Source organism: Falco peregrinus, chromosome 2 (assembly GCF_023634155.1).
Source record: "Falco peregrinus isolate bFalPer1 chromosome 2, bFalPer1.pri, whole genome shotgun sequence".
Classification (NCBI taxonomy): Eukaryota; Metazoa; Chordata; class Aves; order Falconiformes; family Falconidae; genus Falco; species Falco peregrinus.
The window spans coordinates 13,533,299-13,545,664 of record NC_073722.1 but is presented as its reverse complement, the minus strand read 5'-3'; the positions used below and the strand labels follow the sequence as shown (position 1 = coordinate 13,545,664).

At 38.2% G+C, this 12,366-nt stretch overlaps 1 protein-coding gene across 9 annotated transcripts in view; it reads right to left on the bottom strand.

Annotated features, from left to right (window-relative positions):
* Positions 1–12,366, bottom strand: part of GAB1 (GRB2 associated binding protein 1) — a 101,289-nt gene that overhangs the window by 12,738 nt on the left and 76,185 nt on the right. For 6 of the 9 annotated variants that reach the window (XM_055795219.1, XM_055795220.1, XM_055795221.1 and 3 more), the window contains exons 4-6: positions 11,118–11,722; positions 8,858–8,943; positions 8,335–8,638 (exon numbers count right to left, since the gene is read on the bottom strand). In XM_055795219.1, coding sequence (XP_055651194.1) covers positions 8,335–8,638; positions 8,858–8,943; positions 11,118–11,722 — 995 coding nt within the window. The remainder of the gene's footprint in view (positions 1–8,334; positions 8,639–8,857; positions 8,944–11,117; positions 11,723–12,366) is intronic. The other 3 variants (XM_055795223.1, XM_055795224.1, XM_055795225.1) reach the window with 1 other exon arrangement.

Sequence of the window (12,366 nt, the reverse complement as noted above, 5' to 3'; positions counted from 1 at the left end):
GGTACTTCTAATTAAAAACATGTATTTAGTTATAAAACATTCGTATCTATTTCCATACCGGTATCCAGCAACAAACAGGAATATCAATAATGTGCTTAGTTTGGGTCAGTGATACCACATGGATGGTGATAAATAGTCTCTTTAGGACAGTAAAACCAAACTGAAATCAACTTATTCTTTCAATATTATGAAATATAAAAAGCACCTAAAGAGAGGCTCTCCAGTTTTCTTAGGTGTCTTTATCTTCTCAAAAGCACTTTTCTCAGAGCACTGGTACTTTGAACACTCAAGAAATTAAGAGTGAATTGGAAAAAATATCTGATTATAGAGAAGTCCAACTGCATCTGACAGCTAAGGTTCACTGGTATTCATAAAATATTTGCCAAATGCCATAAAAACTATTCAGAGAATACCAAAGCTATTAATCATTCAAATACTATTTGATTGCTCTAATTTGTGAGTAACTCCACATGTCTGTATTTTAAAAGCCCCTGAAGCATGATGAACTAAAAGCATTCAATAGCAAAGTGTTCTAAGACAGTGTTCTGGAGTGTTTATTGATTAGTAGTTTAAAGTGGCACTAAGATTCATGAAAGGCCAAGGGATCGCTCCTCACCTCACCTTTAAAAAACAACCACCCCCCCCCCCAAAAAACCCCCAAACACTCACCACCCCCCCCCCCCCCCCCCCCCCCCCCAAACCAAAAAACTTGCTCACTGGAAAAAAACCCAACCCTAACATTAAGTCTATTTTGAAAAGCCAAGGGAATAGCATGACAATATGTATATCAAAACCTGTGTTTCCTTAAAAAGGCATTAAGCACATGGAGAAGAAAAGAAAAATTGTATGTAAGGAAGAAAAAAAATAGGGTTTTATTATCCATGTTCTCTTGTTCCTGCTCTACCTAGCATCTCTGGAATTCAACACCACCATCTCTACCGTTAGTGTCAGAGCAAGTCTTGCAGTTTTGTCTTCGGAAAGCTCCTATGTTTACATTTTTTTAGAACAATAAACCATACCTTCCTTTGCACCTGCAATGCAGCCATCCAATGGATTCTTTACCTGAAATTACCTGTTGTTTCAAGGTTTTATAAGACAAGTCACAGCTGCAAGTTAAGAACTGATTTATCATATCAAGGAGCTGCATAAAATTCATTTAAAGCTATTAAGTAAAAACTAACCTTGTAGAAGTGATTTAGTACAGCTATGGAGGAAACACAGTTTTCAGCTAAACTGAGTCTTTGGAGCTTGTGGGGGAAAAAAAACCAGAAAAAAATAAAATCAATAAATTTGTATTCAGTCTGCCTTAAGAACTCTGAGGAAGCACCACAACACCCCCAAAAATTTTATTTTTTTAAATTCCAAAATGGAATGAACAGGAGGTATAGCTTCCAAGAGTAAATGGAAGGATTAAACACATGGATTTCTTAAAAGCAAAATAAACAGTACTTCTGTTCAGAAAAGTTGTTGTGAAACCAGATCTTCAGTTCAGTTCTTGCTGCTGATTAAAATCACCATTCAAAATTTTTCAATGCCTACTTGTCCTAAAGCCTGAGAAAATGAGTGATCCTTTATTTAAGAATACCCAAGACAACCATGATAGTGTAGAACACTGCAGTGCTGCCAGCTTCTAATTACTATTATTTTTAAAGAATTGTCAGCTCCTGTTGTCACAAATGCCTTAAGTGTTTTCCTGAAGTTTTATTTCAGGATGGTGCGGTGCTCCTGCTGTATCAGGACATGCAGTATGTTCACACTGACCAACTCAGACACTCAAACATGTAAATATTTAACAAGGGAACTGTTTACTAGGAACTTCACGATTAATTAGAGTTCTTAAATTCCCTAACTACCGCCTACTTTGCTTGGGATTTTTACAGCATCATACTACACTACAACAACAGGTGATTATGTCAGTCATCTAGCAGCATCACAGGGAGTCCTACAGGGGCCAGAACGTGGCAAATGCTTTACTGCCACATGAAAGCCCTGTACACAAGTACCTCTTCAAAGTGGTCCTGTGCTCTTAAAGAAAGAAAATTGGAATTTTCTATGAAGTTAATCTGTTTGGGAGATGCTCATGAGTAGTCGTGGCAAAGATACAGCCACATTTTTTTATAAACGGTCCACGCATTTGTGGTATAACCACATAAATTATGTCTTGTAACACCTTAAATGAGACAAATCTACAAGAAAAACAACTAGATAAAATTTTTAACGTTTTTAAAACAATCACAACTCCTGACTCAGTGAGAATATCTTTCCTCTACCTTGGTTTCCTTTTGTTTATTGTCTTTTGTTTTTCAAGGTGCAATGAGGTATTTTGCTGGCATGAAAAGAAATGTGTGCATCACTCACTGTCTCTAATCCTAATTTACCACTTGCTGGGCTGAAAATTACCAGGGCCAAGCAGCAGCCTCTTTTAAAAGCAATTGTATGGACTCAGGTTGCAGGAAGCATGTAATACTAAATGTTGATATATTTTTGTTGAAAGATAAATTTTTCGTAAAAAATACAAAGATGAAGATGCACTACGCTACCTATTGGTTATTTTTACTATCAGCAAAATAATCTGTCTAAACCAACCCAAAACTAGGGCTGAAAATTTGTTTAAATAATCATGAATGCAATTAAACTCTGACAATATTTGGGCAAATACAATCAGGACAAATGGAGCAAAGTCCAGTACCATGTTGTAAGCTGTGAATCCCAAGATCTTTACACTCTCTATCAGCAATCTGCTTAGTGATCTCGAATGCATTGTTCTGTCACAGCTCCCCATGACCCTGAACTTGGATCTGTGCTAAACTGAACTCTCTTGTAAATTGTTTTTAAGTGCTATGAATCAAAAACATTCTAAAAATGGCAGTGTTACACTACAGCCAAGTGAATGAGATTTAACTTTTTATTTTCATTCCATCATGGTCATGAATTCTTAATTCAGCCACATGCCTACGGTTCATATATTTCTTTCCAGAACCTTTTTAAGGTTCCAGAACCCATTTTGGGACAGAGACATGCTGCCCCTCAGAAAAGAGAAGTTACCAAGTTACAGTACGTAGGACATCAAACTCCAAATTCTGCCATCACCAATTCCATCACTGAACGACCTGTTTGATTCAGATATTGAAACAATAAGTTTTGTCAGTCAAGATGGGAAGCACTTATTTCTTAAGACCTCTGAACATCACAGATGAGATATATACACACATACTAAAAGTAACGTAGCTATAAGGAGTCCTTCTGGACAGCTCCTAAACAAGTATTTCTACATTATTATTATTTTCTAGTTTTTAGTCTTAAAGTCTTGCTTTAAGATCATGAACTCCACCCTCCTACTCATGGAAAGAAATCACAGGGCAGGAGGCTCAAAGACAAGCACCCCCATCTCAAATGCTGCATCACTCAAATGCTTCCTCCTGATCCATAAAAAACAATTCACATCCTATCCCCTTTTATTTTTGACCATGCACTTTCCTTGATCTCTGGCTTATGTCACATTTGTACTGAAGACTGAGGTCACTTAGACTCACAGACCTCTGTCAGGCCTTAAAAACTTCTTGTGGGCTGACAGCACAGCCACCTGGGACCTGTCTTGCTAGACAGTGGTCCCTGTGGAGTGCCGAAACGTCCACTACAGTCCTGCAGGCTGTCAGCAGGATGGAGAACACAGGATCTACTGCCTCACATCACAACCCTATTCAGATACTCTGCAGAGCCCCAGGGAAAGTACAAGGTGGAGCAGAAGAAAACCTGGCTGTTTTTTCTGTCTTAGCTATCCGAGTCCTCACCTCACTGCATTTGGGCATCTTTAAATCTACCACTCCTTCTTGGATAAACACTATTTTGAAGAAGGAACATGTGACTGTAAAAACAAATGTCACATAACCACTCTGTGGCAGAACCAGTCAGTCTTTCACCGATTCAGAGAGTAAGACCCAACTGCACGGATGGATGCAATTATTTATTCCGCTTGAAGCCTTTTGCTAGCAATAATGCTTCCAATGTAGCGTCATGACTACATGCAACTGTGGCAAGCTAAAGCAGCGAAAAAGCAGAAACACAATATACACAATGGTTCTTTATAATAAAAGAAATAGCACCCCAGGGAAAAAAAATCAAACAACCACAAACAAATTAAAAGAGAGATTATTTTTGTCATTCAATTACAAGTGAATGCAGAAAAGCACCTGCCAAACAGTCTCCATTTTGTCCCAAGCAGTATATCACTTACCTTTTGGTATGCTTCTCTAAAGAAATAGTAAAGTGCTTTGATTCAAGGTATTGGGGCAAGAAGCCAACACCGTGTTTTGAAATTACTTTCAAGACTTCCAGAAAATACTGGAAGCTCCCCGCATTTACAGAAGCAGCTGTGAGCTAGAAAAATAAAACTACATGAAAATGTAGCGTAATCGCAATGCTATATATTTATTTAAAAAAAAAATATTCTTTTTTAACCCATAGTCTAAACCAAAGTTCTTCTAGAAACTGGTGGAAAAAGACAGAGGGTATCCCATAGGTCACCATGGCTCCTGGCCCAGGCTGCTCCCACAGGTGGGCTGCGCAAGTACCCTCCCTCAGAATTTAGTTTACCCATGTTCTTGATTTTTCATGACTCAGTCCTCTGTCACAGTCACTACTTGTATGTAACTGTACCTGCTCTTACAAATCTGAAGAATTTTAACAACTTGATAAAGTATCCAGAATGTCATGTGCTTATATCAGATCTGTGGAGACATACACATAACAGTCACTACTGTCGATAGACAGACTGCCAGATCCTTGCTGCCTGATGCATTACTCTTCAAAGACAGCAGAATCAGAAGTAACAGAGTATCTGTTTCATCTCAGGTTTACAAAACAGAACAGCAGAGGGGAGAGCAGCAGTCTGTATGCAACAGCATGGCCACTGCCATCGCTGAGCCCTCCATTTTCTACCCTTGTCAAAGTATACTGTCTGCAAGCAGTAAACCCTTAAACCAGAAGAAAATAGAGATGCTAAGCATATACATGACAACAAAAAGCAGTGTGTTCTTTATGTGCTAGTTTTACTGCATTATTTTTCTGTCAAACGCATTTTTATCACTGACTTTTATTTTTATCATAAACTTCCCTGGCCCACAGAAACATTACTGAGCTAGAGCTAACGCTCACATGAAAGGTGATGGTGATACTTCTCAGTAACAGGGACAGCTACCAAAAAGGGATTGTTACTTGGATGCAGTGCAAACACTATTTTTTCAGGAATCTGTATCTAAGGGGGGGGGAGGGGGGGGGGAGGGATGGGGGAAAAAAAAAAGATACAGCAGCTTCTTCAGACAGAACATGAGATGGGCCCTCATATACCTAGAGGCCTTATCACCGACACACTTGATCTCTGCAGTAATACCATCTTTTAGAGAAGCAGCAGTAGTCTTTCAACAGAAACTCTTGAACCAATTGCATATTTTAAAAAAAATATTAAAATTAAAGAAGCAATACCTAGGAGGTAGCTATTTTGTGTACCATTTACTCCCTTTTTATGTCTTGCTAAGTTTTACTGAGGATAACAGCCAACTTAATGCTTTCCGTGCACTTATTTGTAGCAGAAGATCGTTATAGTACATTTATATAAGCAGAAACAACCTGATAATAGAAGTTGCTACAGGAACTTGAAAGCTGTGCTTTGTATTCTACTGTGCTGCTTTTCCATGCTCATTTTAGTTAGGTAATGATCCACAAAACCAGGAGTTTTATTGTATTTTAATACAAAAGGAACTGCAGTTTTATTTCCCCAAAGGTATCTCTGGAAGAAGTTATTTGCATGGAGAACTCAACTACTAAAATGGGAATATATTACCATCCTGATGTGTCGTATCTGCTTTTCACAACAATGGGAAACTCACAGTAACACACCTGATAAAATTTGAGTGAGCCTCTGTGCATGTGTATGTTGCCAAGATAAAAACCCTTAGTGATAAATCAGAATCATTACCATTCTTTGTAGCTCAAGATCTTCACAAATTTTTTTTTTCCAGCCCCTAAGCTTTTACTATACAATACTTACTTTTGGGGACAGTTTTACTGTAAAATTACTCTCTCTTCTAAATTATATTAAATAATCTCATTATTTCACAGCTATAACAGCTTCTAAAAGTCTACAGGCAAAAAAACCAGCCAGTCACTCTACACTCATTAAGAGGTATGTTAGTACATCTTAAAAAAGGAGGAAAAAAAATATCTTTTCCCTGAGGTTAGCTAAGTCCTTTCTAGCTGTAAAGCATTTGAGGATAGGAGCAAAGCAGGAGCCTTACATGCCACTTTTAGAATCTAAGACACTAATTCAGTTTCAAGACAAGAGATGCAAGAGCAGCAATGCTGCCCCAGCAGACATCTGTGTGACTGCTTTGCACTGCTAAAGTGAGCAGCTTTTCAACACAGAAATCTGTTACTTTTGAAGGTCAAACAGTTTATCAGTAAAATGCACAAACTGGCCAGTCAGGGAAAATATTTTAAAGCAGTTCAGTGTTTATTTTGAGAATATTTTCCAATATTGTCTTTCATCAATCTGTTACTAGCCAGTATTTCTTAAAAACTAAACAAAACTACTGTCTGGTAACATGGAAACAGTAAGACACAAGCAGAGAGCCAAGGTCTTGAAAAAGGCCATGCACTGTTTCCTGGAGATGGACAGCCAGAATGAGACATGGTACTTCCCACTTTACACCAAGATCATCTATACCATGATGGTATTGTCTACTTCACTTAATGACAGGCTGTTTTCACTTAGTGGTAAATATACTTAAAGGTTTAGTTAGTGAATATTTTGGATCATCTGAATATTTGCTGTCGAGTTTTCCCCAAAATGAAGCCATCCATTCTCAATGTAAATACCGATTTTTTTAAGGACTTAGTTTTAAAAATAGGGCTTACTCGAATACAAAGTAGTGCAGATATTTGACCTACTGTTCTTTAGTTCCCACTTCTACAAGAAAGTTATCTTGTCTGAAAAACTGTATAGTATGGAAATAAGTTCCTCAAACGTTTACCTGTATTTCTGATATGCTGGCTGATAGAAACATCTTAGATTAACTGAAAAGTCTAAGCTATTTATTAGCGATTCTCTATACAAATATCTCTTACGGACAGAGCACAGTATCTTTGTTTCTTAAGAACACCAGTCACCCAAATAATCCTTATTTTAAGGAAAAGTAAATCCAGTACACACCAGATTCAAGACCTTTTTTTTTTTTTTTGGACAGCTTTGAAGGGGCCATCTAAAATTTGGAGATTTTTCAATTTTATCATTGAAGTTGTTGCAGCTTCCTCAAACTCAACAGTAATCTTCCACACATTCAGCAGTTTAAAATATTTCCACATAAAGCTAGTTTTCCTTTTGCTTTATGACTTTGTTTAATCTACCACACTCTATGAAGGCAAGGAAATTTTCACCTACCACATTTTATACAAATTTCAATATAAGCATGGAACCCAGCTCCTGTGATAAAGCAAACATACCATAAGAGCTGGCTTGAATTAGAAGTTCCCTCCTCCCATTTGGATCCCAAGGAAAATACATATGGTAACCTCATAGCCCACATGCATATTAAACGTCTTTTGTGACTGCCACGTGTGGCCACTAACACTTAAGTATTAAGCAGTTTGGCCACTAACACTTAAGTATTAAGCAGTTCCAAGATCAAGTGATTTCCCTTGCTTTTACACACCGAAATGAGGACTTACGATTACCTATTTAATAGTAAACACTACTTCTTCAATCTAATTCTTTCTTCATTTGAACACATTTGTAAGAATTATTCTATGTAAAAATTTGTAACATCATTGCATACTTTGAGTAGGACTAAAAAGCAGCACAGTATACAACTCATTCTTGTTGTAACAACTGATTTCTTCTAACAATATTTACATCAAAACCAAACACCTAATAGTTATTTTTAACTTTCACTTCATAAAATGAAATGTGTACTGATCCTGTACCAAGCATTGTTACAGCCATAAATGTGTATTCTATCCAATGCCTCGTGTGCTCTCTCCATCACAAATCGGCTAACTGCCTTCTGTGTGTAAGGATCAAAACTCCTACTTCTGAGTGTTAGCAGTTCTGTGTCATTTTTTCATTAGTAACTAGAGCAATAAAATTTAAACCTATGCTTCTATTTGGCATTGTTATTGAATGATTTAATATGGTTAAAAAGGATTCCTTTATGTTATGGCTGTCTCATAGGATAAAAATAATTTCTAAAATTATTATCATTTTCCATAAATCAGAAGTTGGGAGAGCTGTGTTACTTTCTTAGATGATAAAAATCAACTTCTATTGGATATTTTCCTCACCTTTTCTGTCTGGTTTGAGGTTCCGATCCACTGGCGGTGGCTCACATTCTGCAACAGGTACTGACCGTCTGGGAGGGGTCTTTGGACTGGACCTGAAACCCATGTGAGCAGGAGGAGGGACTTGCTTTCCAAATAACGGAAAATCAAACGTGCCTGGTGTCATTGGTACATAGTTTGTTTCCTGGATGGGTTCAGTGAAGCTGCTGGAATGCTGTCGTGGAGGAGAGTTGGGATTCATTGGGACATAATTTTCATCTAGTTCTTCACTTGAAACACTTCCCACTGTCAACATGCTTCTGTTTTTCTAGAATTAACATATATTTCCTTTAACAAAATAAGTTATGCAATCAGCTATGAATCATATGAGTTTTTTAACCTAATCTACTCAGATTAATATATTCTACTGAAACTGAAAAACCACAAACACCGTACAGCTTGCCTTTTTTTTTTTTTTTTTTACATGGGAACAAAGAGCATTCAAGCACTGTCACTGTCGCCTCTCATTAGATCAAGTCATACTTACAAAGTGGTTATGGAAGCCCTCCAATGAATTAGATCTGTCATTCGGAAACGTTCGTGGAATATCATAACAGTCTTGAGAACTAATTTCTAAAGAAACAAGAAGAGAAAGTTGCTATTTATCATTCCTGTTCCTGTCACTTGGCACCAGGCATCCAGAGTCTGTTGTTGTTTACTGTCTGCTTCTGAGAGCATACAAACACACCTCCTGAAGCTGTGGCCCATAGATTTTATCTGTATATGCAAAAGAACTGTATTCACAAACAAACATAGCACTCATCAGTCACAACTTGAAGCTCTTACAGTGGCATTTTTCCATGGCAAGAAAAGAAAAAGTAATTCTCCCTTTCAAAGCAGCAGCAGCCTTCCTGTCAAATAGGCAGGTGTAAAAATTTAGTGCAACAGTAGGTTTTGAGATACTGGGCCCTCATGAAAAACCTGTTCTAAAATAAACAAACAGCAGATGTAATTTAGGGTCTGGAGAAAAGTTTTCTGACTGAACCTTGATAAGTACTGATTCAAATCTGTTGCAGGAACAGGTGAATCTCTGCTCTCAACTCCCCAGTGTGGTCTCCACAGACTCTGTTTGAACAAACTGCTACAGAACCAAAGATCTCGCCATTTCCAGGATCCTGACTGTTGGCACTTCACATTAAGGAGGTCCTCAGCTTTGTGGCTGCTTCTCTGGTGGACAGGGGGTTTTGTGAGTCATCTGCCTCCCAGGTCGCACTCACCCATGGAGGCGACAGGCTGCCTTACCCTGCAACAGGCATGACCTCCCTCCTGATGCCAAGACAGAAAATGTGGGCAAACTCCAGGTTTTACCACCACCTTGCTCTGAAAAAACCTCTGAAGTTTTTTGGAGATTTCCACCTCAGGGGAAAAAATATACACTTCTGCTATTAAGTGCAAAATTAAAACATTATTTTCAGAAAGACTACCTGGTCAGCCTCAGGAGATCTCAGCTTTACTGTGAAAGTACTCACTTATAAACAGCAAAATGAGAAAAGATAAGTGAAGCAAAGAAAGGTCTTTCAGGGTGTTACTTTGTCATTTTAAAACACTAACAACTATCCATATTATTACGCTTAGCCTACAGTATGAATGATAGACAGGATAATACCATCCAAGTGCCTGTATGATCACTTCCACTCTGTGTACTGCCTCCTCCAGAAGACCCAGCCCCTTCCTCATTTCAGCCTCCCATTCTGTATCTAACACAACTTTAACCCCCACCCCCCCCCACCCCCCCCCCGTAACATTAGCATCGATTCTAACCAGTTTGAAATTTCACTTCAAAAGTAACACTCTAATCCCCATCTGCCTTGGGAACCTGAAAAGAAAAATGAAACTCTTAGCCCAAGAGTGGTTAACAAGACTAGAACAACTGCTCTCTGTACCAATAAATACCAGCTTCCCAATCTCTACCTCTCCCTGTATTTCTTGAGTTTAAATCTGAGAGAATAAGAACTGGGGAAAAAAAAACCACAGGCAGAAAAAAAAACCCCAAACCACTTAACTAAAAGTAGCTCCACTAGATTTGCTAGGACCTGATACACAACCAGCTGCTAAAGGAAGAACAATTAAAAAATTGCACTAGCACATCTGTAACACCAACATCTAGGTGACTATAAGGAGCAACTGTAATTACACTTAAAAACTGCAGTAAGCATATCTATGCCAAGCAAATAAATAAAGGTTAGTGGCAACCATCAATAAATCAGGGTTGATATCAAAGTCTGAGTACACACCAAGTCCCAAAGACCCTCATGAAACACTTTCAGCTTCTGCAGATTTGGACCACTATATAGCTAATGTTTCTTCGGTTGTTCTGGAAGACTGATAACGGCAGTATTGAACTCACCTTATATGAGATTATTCACACACACACAAAAAAAATATTATTAGTTCTTCACTGCTTCACTCACTTCTAAAGAAGAGTGACACCATAAATATGTCCAGGTCTTCAAATATTTTTAGCTAAGACTGAATGCCACAGTGCCATATACATCCCTTATTAATGTCCTGTCCTTTGCTGTTTTGTCAGTTTCCTTTAATAATCATCTTTTTCCTCTTTCTGACATACTTTAAACATTGCAACTACAGACTGCTTTGTGAAGGGTTACACACTTGTTCCTAAAGGCTAGAAACGCCCCTCATTTCATTCAGCCCACTTGTATAATTCACATCATGTAACTCATCACAAGATCGCATCATTTAACACAAAAATTCTGGAAGAGCAGGATAAAATACGAAATACTTACCTTTACGAAAGATATTCAAATCTACAGTTGAAATGGTGTTACTGCGCGAGGGTGGCATTCCTGCTGTAGGGATGCAATAACTACTATCAGTGTCTGAAGCAGTGCGACTAATGCTACATGTTTCCACAGGAGATCGATCTGCAGCGTGGTGAGGTTTTGGTGGCCGAGGTGGAGGAATATCTGGAATAGTCTCCAGTTTTGAAGTCTGAGACAATGTTCCGTCTGGAAAAGTTCGTGGAATCTGGTAAGTACCTCCAGGTGTGGGGGGAATGTCATAGCTAATGGAGATGTGTCTCATCTGTGCGTCTAATGAAGATGTTGCTGATGGGGTACTGAAAACATGTTGCTCTCCTTCGGCATCAGTCCCAGATGGAGATGCTGCCTTCGGTAAAACATCTTGTGAGTAACTCCTGGGCAAGTTATAAAGGCTGCAGTCTGCCGGTGTCAGTCCAGTACGAGAAGGCGGAGAGTCATAGACACCTTGCTGCTGAAAAAAGCCATTCACAGCATGCTTGCTCGCTGATGGAGCAGGATTTTTGTGGGAGGGCACGTTATCATTGCAGTCTGTTTCAGAAGAGCTGGATTTTGCAGAGTCAGCATGAGATCTACACATAAGATTGTAAGATTAAAATGTTGATGAACATATAAAGAAAACAAACACTATAAATAATAAACACAACACTTAAAATACAAACAAAAAGTCTATCAGTCTCAATTGTGTGTTCTTTTTTTTAATGAAATGCAAGAACTCAATTATTAAACAAACAGTAGTACTTAAGAAGGATCCTGAGTAACTATATACATACAAATCCATGCATGTGAAACAGATAACACAAGTGTGGAGCTTTAGCAGCAGCTAAACAACAAGTTGATGTTTCATAAAGCAAGTGATTATCACAACGCCCGTTTGGAGCAGAGCTTGTTTGGGGGCTGGGAGATTTTTTTTTAATTTTTTTTTTTAAACCCATGCTGCAAACTGCAGCACTTTAATGGCACTGTTAAAGGTAAAAATAATACACTCAATCCTTGGGTTTGCAGTACTTGCTAGTTTTAATCAGTATAAAAAAAATGTAAGAGGAAAAAATATGGCTGCTTGTAACGTGCTTAAGTGCATGCCTGAAGTTATCTACTGACCATATAAAACTAGTTTGAAATACATAAAGGAGCGAGACATAAGAGATAAGAACAGAAACAGGAGGAAGCTAGCATGCTCTTTGGGAGGGAAAAAACAATCCATAGGATGTATGTT